This window comes from Rhinoderma darwinii, chromosome 1 (assembly GCF_050947455.1).
Source record: "Rhinoderma darwinii isolate aRhiDar2 chromosome 1, aRhiDar2.hap1, whole genome shotgun sequence".
NCBI lineage: Eukaryota > Metazoa > Chordata > Amphibia > Anura > Rhinodermatidae > Rhinoderma > Rhinoderma darwinii.
Window position 1 is genome coordinate 138,490,869 of NC_134687.1, and position 15,297 is coordinate 138,506,165.

The following is a 15,297-nucleotide window of genomic DNA, read 5'->3' on the forward strand; positions in this document are numbered from 1 at the left end:
CCTCTTGCACCAATCCTTGGCTGTCACTTAGGCCCTAAACTGCCTTAACTATCACATAGGCCACAGCTGTGGCCCAATGACAGACATCACCGGGCAGAAACCTCCCAGTCCGCCCTGATACCGGCAGGAAAATTCCCGCCTAAATAAACCAAAGACCAGGGATGTCTGTAATCCCATGTAAAACCATCCTAATGGTCCAGGTTCTTTCATTAGATCACTATTAACTATGGTAGAGCAGAAAGCAAGCTGGAAAATTCCAAGCTTAGAGGGGGGAGTCTTCCAAAAGCTATACACTTGTAACTCGCTCCACTGTCTTTTCTCCGAGGAGGCGGAGGAGCGTGCGACTAGCTCTGAATCCTAATCTACCTCATGGTGGAGTTCAGGGAAGCCAGAGGCAAACCATGAATTTTTGGCTCAAATAAGTCTGGTTGTGGAAAATCCGTTTATCCATCCTCTTTTTAAGCCTCAAATGAGGTATACGGTCAAGTAAACACAACACTTTTTGTCGCTGATTTTGACATGGAAACCAGTGTTTTTTTTATCCGCTTACAAGAAAAAAAGCTTCATGCCCTATCTTGGAAGTTTTTGCATTTGCTAAATTAAAAAAAAAAAACGCCTAAAAGTGCCTAAAAAAAGGCTTGTATTTCAAAATCTCCCTCAGAAATCCTGAAGGAACTTTGAGTCAGATTTTTTCTGCTTAACAAAAAACGCTGTGTGCCCATACCCTATGAGCGAGGTATACAAAGTCAGACACTGACTGGGGGAAATTGGAGCACTGTTCACAACAGCTGCTCCTTTCTATTTCCTATCTCAGAGGAGGAGGAGGGAGAGGAGGAACTCAGGCACCTTTTAAACTTGCCAGGTGCTCTTTGTAAGGGATGCCCCCACTGACCGAGATAGATGTCCTCCTCCATTACTGCCTGAAAACATCTGAGTAGGGCACCTGCTCTCTCGTGAGACTTGCCCACGGTGACCATAGTGCTTCTGGGTGATTCAGCTAGTGCAGTATTTCCTTTTTCCAGCCGATCAGGAGGCAGCCATCTATACCCAATAGCTGGTGACTGATTCCCCGATGAACAAAATGACATTGATACATTTGCCCCGACGACTTATCATACTATACAGAGCTATCTAACATACAGTTTGATATACCCTTAGGCTGGGTTCACACGACCTATTTTCAGACGTAAATGAGGCGTATTATGCCTCGATTTACGCCTCAAAATACGGCTCCAATACGTCGGCAAACATCTGCCCATTCATTTGAATGGGTTTGCCGACGTACTGTGCCGACGACCTGTAATTTACGCGTCGTCGTTTGACAGCTGTCACACGACGACGCGTAAAATGACTGCCTCGTCAAAGAAGTGCAGGACACTTCTTTGAAATGTAATTTGAGCCGTTTTTCATTGAATTCAATGAAGAACAGCTCAAGATTACGGGCGTCAATGACGCCTCGCAAAATGCGAGGAAGAGCATTTACGTCTGAAACGACAGAGCTGTTTTCTCCTGAAAACAGTCTGTAATTTCAGACGTAAAAGCCAGTTATCGTGTGCACATACCCTTACATACACTTGTCCTGATCTGATTATTCTGTGCTATTGTTTTTACACAAAATATAGAGAAATATTTCTGTTGTGTTTACAAACTCGTTTTATCGCAATTTTTCCCAAATCTGCAATACAACATTGTGTTAACACAACCTTAGGCCGGTTTCCCACGTAGCGTAAACGCTGAGGAATTTCCACAACAGGATTCAGTGCAGAAATTCCACAGCATTTACAGTAGCAGCAAAGTGGATGAGATTAAAAAAATCTCATGCCCACGCTGCGGTAAAACAAACGCAGCGTTAATGTTAATAAATTGACCTGTGGTGCGGAATTTAACCCCTTCCTGACATTTGTCGTAAGTTTACGTCATGGAAAGCCAGTGCTTCCTGCAAAATGTTGTATACTTACGACAAATGGATGGCACCGGCTCAGAAGCTGAGTCGTTGCCATCATCCCCGGATGTCAGCTGTATCTTACCATTAACCTCTTAAATGCAGTGGTCAAAAGCGATTGCTGCATTTAAGGTGTTTGCAACTCATCGGCACTATACCAATGAAATTGCCGCGGTGTCGGTGGCTGCAATGGCAACGGGAGGCCTAATAGTCGCAAAAAACAAGCCCTCATACAGCTCCGTCGATGGAAAAATTAAACAGTTATGCTTCTCACAACATGGCAACAGAAAAAATACATTCTTTTTACAAAAGTAATTTTATTGTGCAAAAAGTTGTCAAACATAAAAAAAGTGCTATAAATTAGGTATCGCCGGAAAAATAAAGTCAACATGTAATTTATAACGCATGGTGAACGCTGTATAAAAAAACTAAAAAAACGACGCCAGAATTGCTGTTTTTGGTCGCCTTGCCTCCCAAAAAATAGGATAAAAAGTGATCAAAAAGTCGCATTGACCCCAAAATGGTACCAATAATAACTACAGCTCGTGCCACAAAAAAACTGCCCTCATACCACTACGTCTATGAAAAAATAAAATTAGTTAAGGCTCCAATAAGTCAGGAAATAAAAATATGTGGTTGTGCAGGCCCGAGGGGAACATTTCTTCTGTTTCAAGAGGCCATTTATCGAGCCCCTAAAATTGGGGAACCAGGAAGGGGAGGACTCAAACATATCTGCTGGAATCGAGGGTGCCAGCAGACCCCAAACTGCAAAGGTGCCGAGTGTGGACCAAAAGGGGGATAAGAAAGAACACCATTTATCAGTGCGACACTGGCCTGTGCAGAAAGGATTGCTTCACAGCGTAACAAATATCTATGGATTATTTTATTGTTTTTTTTTTAACCCATTATTATACAACCTGACTATGCCCCTGATGTACTCTGCCCGGTTTACATGTACCCCCACATTATAAACTGAAATACTAGTAAAACTCCAAACAAAACTACTACCAAGCAAAATCCACGCTTCAAAAGCCAAATAGCGCTCCCTCCCCTCTGAACCCTACAGTGTGCGCAAACAGCAGTTTACTTCCACATATATGGCATCGCCATACCTGGGAGAACCCTTTTAACAATTTTTTTTTTCCAGTGGCATAAGCTGGGCATGACATATTTGCCACTGGAATGGCATATCTGGGGAAAAATTTAAAATGTAACTTTGCACCATCCGCAGCGCAATCATTTATGGAAAAGACCTGTGGGTGAAATTTCTCACTACACCCCTTAATAAATGCCTTGAGGGGTGTAGTTTCCAAAATGGGGTCAGTTCTCAGGGGTTTATTTTATTATTTCACATCAGAGCCCTGCAATTTTGAACCAATACTTTGTAAGTCGCCAAAGTAGGCCTCAATTTCGCATGGTACTCTTTCACTCCTGAGCCTGGTCGAATGTCCAGGCAAAAGATTAGTGCCCCATGTAGGGTGATTCTTAGGGTATGTTCACACGGGCTATTTTAGGCTGTTTTTCGGGCCAAATGGCTGAAAAATCTGAAGCAGAACGCCTCCAAACATCTGCCCATTGATTTCAATGGGAAAAACAGCGTTCTGTTCCGACGGGCTGCTATTATACGCGACTTTTATGAATAATGGCCACGTAAAAAAACGGCCCCGAAAAAGAAGTGCATGTCACTTCTTGGGAAGTTTTTGGAGCTGTTTTTGATAGACTCTATTGAAAACAGCTCCAAAAATGCAGCGAAAATCGCAAGTGGCTTAAAAAACGCCTGAAAATCTGGAGCTGCTTTCCCTTGAAAACAGCTCCGTATTTTCAGACGTTTTTGAGTTTGTGTGTGATGTTGACACGCTTAACAAAAAAGTCTGAAAATATGGAGCTGTTTCCAGAAAAAACAGCCTCTGATTTTCAGGCGTTTTTGAAGCTGAAAATGAAGCTTCTTTTAATTTAGAGCTTCTTTTGAGGCTTCTTTTGAGGTGTTTTTCATAGTGTTCAATGGAAAATCAGCTCCAAAAAACGCCTCAAGAAGTGACATGCTACTTCTTTTTACGGAGCGTCTTTTTACGCTCCGTTTTTTAAAACAGAGGCGTAAAAAGACGCCCCGTATAAACTAAATGCAGTTTTTCCCATTGATTTCAAGGGGGAGATGTTTGTAGGAGTTCAGCTTCCGTTTTTTGTAGCGTAAGTGCCCCCGAAATACAATTGAAAACACTGTGTGTAAACATACCCTAAGGGTATGTTCACACAGGCTATTTTCGGCCGTTTTTCGGGCTGTAAACGCATGAAAAACGGCCGAAGAGTTGGAAGCAGAACACCTCCAAACATCTGCCCATTGATTTCAATGGGAAAAACGGCACTCCTTTATTTGTTGAGAAAGTGAAACATTTTGAGCTAAAGCTACATCTTATTGAAGAAAAGGGATTGTTTTTATTTTCACTGCCCAATTCTAATAAAATCCATGAAACACCTGAGGCGTCAAAATGCCCACTACACCCCTAGATGAATTCCTCAAGTGGTTTAGTTTCCTAAATGGAGTCCCTTTTTGGGCGTTTCCACTTTTTTGGTCCCTCAGGGGCTTTGTAAATGCGACATGGCCTCCGCAAACCATTCCTGCTAAATTTGAGCTCCAAAAGCCAAATGGCTCTCTTTCCCTTCTAAGCCCTGCCGTGTGTCCAAACAGCCGTTTATGACCACATGTGGGGTAGTGTTTTACTCGGGAGAAATTGCTTTACAAATGTTGTGGTGCTTTCTCTCCTTTAGTCCTTGTAGAAATTAGAAAAAATTAGCTGAACCTTTCTTTGAAAGAATGTAGATTCTCATTTTGACGGCCTACTTCCAATAATTTCTGCAATAAACCTGTGGGGTCAAAATGCTCACTATACCCCTAGATAATTTCCTTGAGGTGTTTAGTTTCACAAATGGGGGCACTTTTGGGGGATTTCCACTGTTTTGGCACCGCAAGAGCCCTTCAAACCTGACATGGTGCCTAAAATATATTCTAATAAAAAGGAGGATCAAAATCCACTAGGTGGTCCTTTGCTTCTGAGGCCCGTGCTTCAGTCCATTAGCACACTAGGACCACATGTGGGATATTTCCTAAAGCTGCAGAACCTGGGCAATAAATATTGAGTTGCGTTTCTCTGGTAAAACTTTGTGTTACAAAAAAAAAATGGATTAAAAATGAATTTCTGCAAAAATAAATAAATGAAATTTGTAAATTTCATCTCTGCTTTGCTTTAATTCCTGTGAAACATCTAAAGGGTTAAGAAACTTTTTAAATGCTGTTTTGAATACTTTGAGGGGTGAAGTTTTTAAAATGGGGTGACTTATTGGAGGCTTCTAATATATAAGGTCCTAAAAGCCACTTCACAACTGAACTAGTCCCTGAAAAAATAACCTTTTGAAATTTTCTTGAGAAATTGCTGCTAAAGTTCTAAGCCTTGTAACGTCCTAGAGAAATAAAAGAATGTTCAAAAAACGATGCCAATCTAAAGTAGACATATGGGGGATGTTATAACTGACTAACTTACAGGCAGATACATTTAAATTTAGAAAAATGCTAATTTTTGAAATTTTTCACTAAATGTTGGTGTTTTTTACAATTAAATACTGAACATATCGAGCAAATTTTGCCAGTAACATAAAGTCCAATGTGTCACGAGAAAACAATCTCAGAATCGCTTGGATAGGTAAAAGCATTCCGAAGTTATTACCACATAAAGTGAAACATGTCAGATTTGAAAAATGAGGCCGTGTCAGGAAGGTCAAAAGTGGCCAAAGCGGGAAGGGGTTAAATCCACAGCATGTCAATTTATGCTGCGGGTTTGCCAGTTTTCCCCATAGAATGTAATGGGGATGCAAAACCCCCAACAGAAAGCCAAGTGTTGCGACTTTGCATACTTACTCAGAACAGTCTCCTTCTTCCTGCAGTCCGGCCTCCTGGGATGACGTTTCATCCCATGTGACCGCTGCAGCCAATCACAGGCTGCAGCGTCACATGGCCTGCAACGTCATTGTAGGCGGACGGACTATGCTCAGAGAAGTATGGATTTTTTTTTTTCTCCCAGCGCTGCATTCCGCAGCAGAAATGCAGTTCGAAAAACCGCACCACAATTCCAGGTCGGATACGCTGCAGTTTTCAGGCAGCGAATGTGACCAGTGGGAACCCAATTTTAAGGTCCTATTACACGGCCCCATGTGGGTTTCACAAGGAGCAATGTTCATTTATGTATGGGGACGAGGGGTCGTTACTACGATCTCTCGTCCCCATACATCAACATCATGTTGGCAGCACATCTCTCAGTTTACACAGGAAGATGTGCTGCCGACTAGCGACCATTTTATTTACCGCAAAAACTAGAGTTTACTCGTTCATCGGCTGATCGTTGCCCTGTTTACATGGGTTCATATGAATGCTCGTTTCCCCAATAATTGACCCGTGTAATAGCCTCCCTTCTGGCAGGAAACTTTTTCATCTACGTGAGGGTATGTTCACACGGCTTAACAAAAAACGTCTGAAAATACGGAGCTGTTTTAAGGCGAAAACAGCTCCTGATTTTCAGATGTTTTTGTAGCAACTCGCGTCTTTCACGGCGTATTTTACGGTCACGTAAAATGACACCTCGTGGGAACAGAACACCGTAAATCCCATTGCAAGCAATGGGCAGATGTTTGTAGGCGTAATGGAGCCGTTTTTTCAGGCGTAATTTGAGGTGTAAAACGCCCGAATTACGTCTGAAAACAGTGCGTGTGAACATACCCTTATTCTGTCCAGTTGAAAAAAAACAAAAAAACAGCAGAAAGACATAAGAAGTCAACAGAAAAACACATGAAAATGGAGGCATCCACTACGCGGCAGATTTTGTAGCAGAAATCCATACACCTGCTGCAGAAACAATCCAATTCTGAGAAATGGGACTGATTTTAATTCAAAGAAATTTCTGCAACAAAATCTGCCCTGTGTGACTGCACCCTCGGAGCGTCTTTTATAATGAGCTCTGCAACAGTTGCACAAGATTAGAACACGTTTTCAGCCTCTGGATTCAAACAAGAATGTTCCAGTTCACTGACAACAAGCAGAGATGTTATTTGGTATAGTTTAGAACTTTTTATTATACAGTGAATAAGCTTTATTTACAAAAAAAAACGCCAAATAAGATGAAACAATAAAAAGGATTCTTCCAGGTTTTCTAATGATTAAAAATAATTTCCAAAGTGAGGTCACCAGTTTTTATACGTCTAGTGACATTTTCCCTTTCCCCATCTTATAAGGGCACCGCCTGCAGCTCTGGGGAAAATACCTCACCTGGCGCCGCTGCCTGCTAACGTGTGAATGAAGCTCAACACGCAGGATTTCGTTACCACCGTCAAAGAATAGAAAGAGAGGAAGTCAGGGAGGGGCCGGCATCCAGTTACTGCGGGTGATAGTCACACTGGAGTGAGGCTGACGGGGACGGAGTCCAGGCTGAGCGGGACGCGGGGCTGAGTGCTGGTCGCTGTGCGGACAGGCAGGTCTCTGAGGCGGAGTGATGACTACAAGTGCCCGCCGCTGCCACGGATAATTACGTCTGCACATACGGCCACAGGGGCGTCAGTGAGCAGCGTCAAGGCGGCCGTGCAGGTGTGAAAGAGGGAGCTCCGTGGAGTGGCCGTGCTGCTATGTGAGATGAGGTGCAGGAATGGCAGTCTGGTGACATTATTCTGCTTGGCTGCTTTCTTCTCCCTGTCATGGTACACAGCCTGGTACAGAGATAAAGGTAAGGACACCTGGTGCACCGTGCCTTACGTCAGTCAGTGCCCATGGGACTGTATATCGTGTGGTGTTCGTGAATAAGATCTGCACCTGCAGTGTCTGTTTCTTGCTGCCAATATATTGGGAATATTCAGTATTATTAGATTGTTATTTTGCATTGAGCGGGTCATTCTACACGGTATTAATCCTAACCAGAGAAGCCTTGTGGTACTCCGCTCCTGTGGCACTACATATCTACATGGCATTAATCCTAACCAGAGGAGACTTGTGGTACTCCACTCACGTGGCACTACATATCTACAGGGCATTAATCCTAACCAGAGAAGACTTGTGGCACTACATATCTACAGGGCATTAGTCCTAACCACAGAAGATCTGCTCCTGTGGCACTACATATCTACACGGTATTAATCCTAACCAGAGAAGCCTTGTGGTACTCCGCTCCTGTGGCACTACATATTTACATGGCATTAATCCTAACCAGAGGAGACTTGTGGTACTCCACTCACGTGGCACTACATATCTACATGGCATTAATCCTAACCAGAGGAGACTTGTGGTACTCCACTCACGTGGCACTACATATCTACAGGGCATTAATCCTAACCAGAGAAGACTTGTGGCACTACATATCTACAGGGCATTAGTCCTAACCACAGAAGATCTGCTCCTGTGGCACTACATATCTACAGGGCATTAATCCTAACCAGAGAAGACTTGTGGCACTACATATCTACAGGGCATTAGTCCTAACCACAGAAGATCTGCTCCTGTGGCACTACATATCTACAGGGCATTAATCCTAACCAGAGAAGATGTGTGGTTCTCAGCTGCCGTGGTACTACAAGTCCTTGATAAGGCATGCCAAGACGTTGGCATCTACTATCCGATATATCTTTACGTATTTTTCCTTAATGGATCAGTTGCTGGAAAGCGCATACACTCAGCACTATACAGCTCTAATGTTAATCATTGCAGCAAGTCGCAGCTGGCATGCAAGAAAAAGTTTGAAGCATGCCTCCCATGTTCCGACTGATTTCCATTCATCAGGACTTCATTCAATCAAGTAGACATCCTTATCTTAAGGCCTGATTTACACGAGCGTGTGCGTTTTGCGCACGCAAAAAACGTGGCGTTTTGCGTGCCCCAAAGGCACTTAACAGCTGCGTGTGTCATCAGTGTATGATGCGCGGCTGTGTGATTTTCGTGCAGCCGCCATCATTATGACACTCTGTTTGGTACACGTGGTGCTTTTCTGTTTACATTCAGAGTTTGACAGCTGTTGCGCGAATCACGCAGTTCGCACGGAAGTGCTTCCGTGCGGCATGCGTGGTTTTCATGCACCCATTGACTTCAATGGGTGCGTGATGCGCAAAATATAGAACATGTCGTGAGTTTTACGCAGCGGACTCACGCTGCGCAAAACTCACGGACTGTCTGCACTGGCCCATAGACTTGTATAGGTCCGTGCGACCAGCGTGAAAAGCACGTGCTTCGCACGGACGTATATCACGGTTGTGTAAATGATGCCTAAGGCTGGGTTCACACGACCTATTTTCAGGCGTAAACGAGGCGTTTTACGCCTCGAATTACGCCTGAAAAGACGGCTCCAATACGTCGGCAAACATCTGCCCATTCCTTTCAATGGGTTTGCCGACCTTTAATTTTACGCGTCGCTGTCAAAAGACGGCGCGTAAAATTACAGCCTCGGCAAAAAAGTGCAGGACACTTCTTGGGACGTAATTTGAGCCGTTTTTCATTGAATCCAATGAAGAACAGCTCCAAATTACGCCCGTAATTGACGCCTCGCAAAACGCGAGTACGAGCAATTACGTCTGAAATGCAGGAGCTGTTTTCTCCTGAAAACAGCTCCGTAATTTCAGCCGTAAATGACGATATCGTGTGCACATACCCTTAAGGGTATGTTAACACGCTGAGCCAAAAACGTCTGAAAATACGGAGCTGTTTTCAAGAGAAAATGGCACCTGATTTTCAGTCGTTTTTTGAGCAACTCGCCGTTTTTTCGGCTGTTTTTGGAGCTGGTGTCAATAGTCTATGAGAAAACGGCTCCAAAAACGTCCCAAGAAGTGTCCTGCACTTCTTTTGACAGCGACGCGTAAAAGGACAGGTCTTCGGCACATTTCAACGGCAAACCCATTGAAAGCAATGGGCAGATGTTTGCCGACGTATTGGAGCCGTGTTTTCAGGCGTAATTCGAGGCGTAAAACGCCTCGTTTGCGCCTGAAAATAGGCTGAGTTCACACGACCTAACAGTCACTCGATCAGTTAGGCCCTGTTCAGAGTTTTTTTGCCGTGGAAACTGCGGCAAAAAACGGACGAAATCGACTCATTGATTTCAATGGGAGGTGGAGGCGTTTTTGTTTTTTACCGCGAGCAGAAAAAACTCTTGCGGTCCAAAGAAGCGACATGCCCTATCTTGAAATGAATGGGTCCGTGTGGGTACGGACGAGTATATCGATCCTCTGAATGAGCCATAACGGTATGTTCACACGCGGCAGATTTGTTGCAGAAATTTCCGCAGCTGAAAATCCGTTCTATACATTTGAATGGAGTTGTTCCTGTAGCGGGTGTATGGATTTCGGAAAGCCCCATTCAGATGAATAGAACTGATTTTCAGTAGCAAATATTTCTGCAATAAATCTGCCGCGTGTGAACTTACTCTAAGGCCTTGTTCACACAGTGAAGCTTTGCTACAGATTTTGGATGTGTTTTATACCAAAGTCAAAGTTTTGTCCAGGAAGGCAGTCCAATAAGGTCTTACTTTTTTTTAGGTTCCGTTTCTGGTTTCGGCTTAAAAAAATTCATGCAAAATCTGCACCAAATTTGGCCAAAGGCTGGATTCACACGGGTCGGAAATACTGCAGATTTTCTGTTGAGAAATCCGTTGCATTCTCTGATTTCTGTGCGGAAAATGTTCCTCAGCATGTGGATTAGATTAGTTCAATTCTTATCCACGTGACTGGGACAGTTATCTGCTGTAGATTTTGTAGGTGAAAATTCAAAGACAAAGTCGGGTAGGGGAAGTATGGAGCGGGCTCACGGAGTGAACCCGCTTCATATGATGCCGGTGTCGGCTTTTTGTTACAGCCGACACTTCAGAGTAACGAGCGGCATCGCGCTCGAGCGTGATCCTGCTCGTTTAACTCGTTAAATTCCGCGGTCAATAGCGACCGCAGCATTTAAATCGTTAGAAAGAGGGGCGATCTAGAAAGATTACGATGTGCTGAGTAAATGAATGGAGAGAAGAGTATGACGCTGATTGGTCAGCGTCATACACTTCTCTCCACAACGCCCACTTGGTCAAAAAGTAAAAACACGCCCAGTTGGGCATTAAGAAAGTCAATAGCATAAATCTAAAATAGGTCATAACTCTGTTGAAATTGATCGTTTTTCTAAATAAAAAAACACTGCTGTAATCTACATTACAGCGCCGATCACATTATGTAGAAGATAGGCCACCTATAATGTGGTGACAGTCTCTTTAACCCCTTCCCGCACACGGGCGTGACTGTACGTCCAAATAGCAAGTGATTTCCCGCACTCGGGCGTACCGTTCCTACCACACGGCAGATAAAGCGAGCACAGGAGCTGTGCGCGCTTTATCTTCAGCGTCTGTCAGCTGTTATACATTTATGACATGATTTTTTTTTTAGAAAAGAGTATTTTTATTGTAGGAACGTAGTGAAACGTAAAAAAATGAAATAAATTTGGTGTCGCTGTAATCGTATCACCCCGCAGAATGAAGTTAACATGTTGTTTATACTGCACGGTGAACACTGTAAAAAAAAACAACAAAAAAAAAAACGTGCTGGCATTGCTGTTTTTTTGTTTCCTCATCTCCCAAAAAATGGAATAAATAGTGATAAAAAAATCGCATGTACCCCACAATGGAACCAATAAAAATTACAGCTCGTTCCACAAAAAACGCGCCCTCACACAGCTCCATCACCGGAAAAATAACACGTTATTACTCTCAAAACACAATGATGCTAAATGATTCTAAATGACAGCGCAGACTCATTTTTAGGTCCAGTAGAATTTCACTAAATATCCAACATCGTCATTTGCTGGACCCCACAGGTGGACCCCGTAGACGCAGCAGAGATGAGGAAACTTTAGGGCCTTGTGCGGCTTATAGGGCTAGTGAAGAAGTCAAATATAAGGCAATACTGGAGCGCAGATATTTTGTATAATACCCAAAAACCCGGCCTGTGCATAAAGGATTGGTTCAAAGCGCACCACACCAATCCATGGATTATTCATTCACCCCATTATTACATCATCCTATTATGACCTGATGTACTCCGCCCAGCTTACATATACCCGGATGTACTCCGCCCAGCTTACATATACCCTGATGTACTCCGCCCAGCTTACATATGCCCTGATGTACTCCTCACATATTACATATACCCTGATGTACTCCGCACAGCTTACATATACCCTGATGTACTCCACCCAGCTTATATATACCCTGATGTACTCCGCCCAGCTTACATATACCCTGATGTACTCCTCACATATTACATATACCCTGATGTACTCCACCCAGCTTATATATACCCTGATGTACTCCACCCAGCTTACATATACCCTGATGTACTCCACCCAGCTTATATATACCCTGATGTACTCCGCCCAGCTTACATATACCCTGATGTACTCCTCACATATTACATATACCCTGATGTACTCCACCCAGCTTATATATACCCTGATGTACTCCACCCAGCTTACATATACCCTGATGTACTCCGCCCAGCTTACATATACCCTGATGTACTCCGCCCAGCTTACATATACCCTGATGTACTCCGCCCAGCTTACATATACCCTGATGTACTGCGCCCAGCTTACATATACCCTGATGTACTCCGCCCAGCTTACATGTGCCCCCACATTATAAGCTGAAATACCACTAATACACCAAGCAAAATCTGCGCTTCAAAAGCCAAATGGTGGTCCAACTGAGCCTGGCAGTGTACCCAAACGGAAATTTATGACCACATATAGGGAACTACTGTATTCTGGAGAACCCGCTTAACAATTTATGGGATGAGTGTCTACGGTGGTACAAGCTGGGCACAACACATTTGGCACTGAAATGGCATATCTGTGGAAAACAGCAATTTTCAATCTGCAACATCTATTGTTTACTCATTTTTGCAAAACACTTGTGCGGTCAAAATGCTCACTACACCCCTAGATCAATTCTTTGAGGGATCTAGTTTCCAAAACGGGGTAATTTTTCAGGGGTACCACAGTACTGATACTATAGCTCAATACAACATGGTGTCAAAAAACGAATCTTGTAAAATCTCCACTCCAAATACTAAATGACGCTCCTTCCCTTTAGAGCGTTGCTGTGTGTCCAAATAGCAGTTTATGACCACATGTGGGGTATTTCCGTACTCTGGAGAAGTTGATTTGCAAATGTTACGGTGCTTTTTCTCCTTTATTTGATGAGAAAATGAAACATTTTGACCTAAAGCTACATCTTAGTGGAAAAAAAATTAATTTTTAATTTTTACTGCACAATTCTAATGAAATCTATGAAACACCTGGGGGGTCAAAATGCTCACTACACCCCTTGTTGAATTCCTCTAGGGGTGTAGTTTCCCAAATGGAGTCACTTTTGGGGGGTTACCACTATACTGGTACCTTGGGAGCTTTACAAATGAGACATGGTGCCGAGAAATTAATCCAGCAAAATCTGTACTCCAGAAGCTAAATGTCGCTCCTTCCCTTCTGAGCCCTGATGTGTATTCATACAGTGGTTTATTACCACATATGGGGTATTTCCGTACTCTGGAGAAGTTGCTTTACAAATATTATGGTGCTTTTTCTCCTTTATTTGATGAGAAAATGAAACATTTTGACCTAAAGCTACATCTTATTGAAAAATAATGTCATTTTTAATTTTCATTGCCCAATTCTAATAATCTATGAAACACCTGTGTGGTCAAAATGATCACGACACCCCTAGATGAATTCCTCTAGGGCTGTAGTTTCCCAAATGGAGTCACTTTTGGGGGGTTTCCTTAGTTTTGGCAACACAAGACCTCTTCTAACCTGACATGGTGCCTGAAATATAATTTAAGAAAAGGAAGACCGAAAAATCCACTAGGTGCTCCTTTGCTTCTGGGGCTTTTGTTTCAGGCCTGTAGCGCACTAGGGCCACATGTGGGATATTTCTAAAAACTGCAGAATCAGGGCAATAAATATTCAGTTGTGTTTCTCTTCTAAAAACCTTCGGTATTACAGGGAAAATCGATTAAGATGGAATTTCTGCAAAAAAAAAATGAAATTTGCACATTTCCCTTCCACTTTGCTTTAATTCCTGTGACACGCATAAAGGGTTAAGAAACTTTCTAAATGCTGTTTTGAATACTTTAAGTGGTGCAGTTTTTAAAATGGGGTGATTTGTGGGGGTTCCTAATATAAGGCCCTCAAAGCCACTTCGGATCTGAACTGTTCCCTAAAAAAATAGCCTTTTCAAATTTTCTTTACAATATGAGAAATTGCTGCTAAAGTTCTAAGCCTTGTAATGTCCTAGAAAAATAAAAGGATGTTCAAAAAATGATCCAAACATAAAGTAGACATATGGGAAATGTTAACTAGTCACTATTTTGTGTGGTATAACCATCTGTCTTACAAGCAGATACATTTGAATTTAGAAATATGCAAATTTTTGCAAATTTTCTCTAAATTTTGGTGTTTTTCACAAATAAATATTGAATTTATCGACTAAATATTTTCACTAACATAAAATACAATATGTCACGAGAAAACATTCTCAGAATCGCTTGGATAGGTAAAAGCATTCCAGAGTTATTACCACATAAAGTGACACATGTCAGATTTAAAAAATGAGGCTCTGTCATAAGGTCCAAAAGTGGCTGGGTCCTTAAGGGGTTAAGCTACATGTACACTAACGGGCACTACATTTGGTAGACATAGGCATACAGTTTAATTCCTCTGGGGCTTATGTTTATTGGGACGTTTTTTAAAGGGGGTATATTGCCATGTTGCCCTTGGCACTAAAAAAAAATGAACACGTTGTATGTTGGTAAAAATAATAAATTGGCACATATTCACAGTGCCCTTCTGCTCTCTCGCCAATAGTCCCATGGTCCCCCACTGATCTTTGTTTGTCTGACACGTGATCGTAAACGCTCAGTCATTCTCTGGTCTCATCGTTTTAAAAAAGTTAAATATTCTTGTCGGCAGCACATCCCCCTGTGTAAACAGGGAGATGCGCTGTTGACATAACGTATGGGCACGAGCGATCGGAGTAACGACCACTCGTCCCCATCGATGTCAAGTTGATCGGCGCTCGTTTTATCGGCCGACGTAAAAGGGCCTTTAATCCCTGGCTGCAGAAGTTCTGTCCTTTTCATACTGACATTACTTCTAGAACCGTTGATTGGCTGCTATGGTCGCTTGTCCAGCATGACGCATCATCAATATCATCAAGTAAAGACTGGTGGGGGACCATTGAATTGTCGGTGGAGAAGCGGTGGTAGATGTGAAATGTAGTATATGCCTATTTATTATTACACATATGGAGCTTATA

The 15,297-nt window shown here is 42.8% G+C and overlaps 1 protein-coding gene across 1 annotated transcript in view; it reads left to right on the plus strand.

The window, feature by feature from the left end:
- The first annotated feature begins 7,217 nt into the window (after positions 1-7,217).
- The window catches only part of MGAT4D (MGAT4 family member D), a 153,034-nt gene continuing 144,954 nt past the window's right edge, over positions 7,218-15,297 (plus strand). The window contains exon 1 of the mRNA XM_075860422.1: positions 7,218-7,704. Within this exon, the coding sequence (XP_075716537.1) occupies positions 7,614-7,704 (91 nt within the window). The 5' untranslated portion in view covers positions 7,218-7,613. The remainder of the gene's footprint in view (positions 7,705-15,297) is intronic.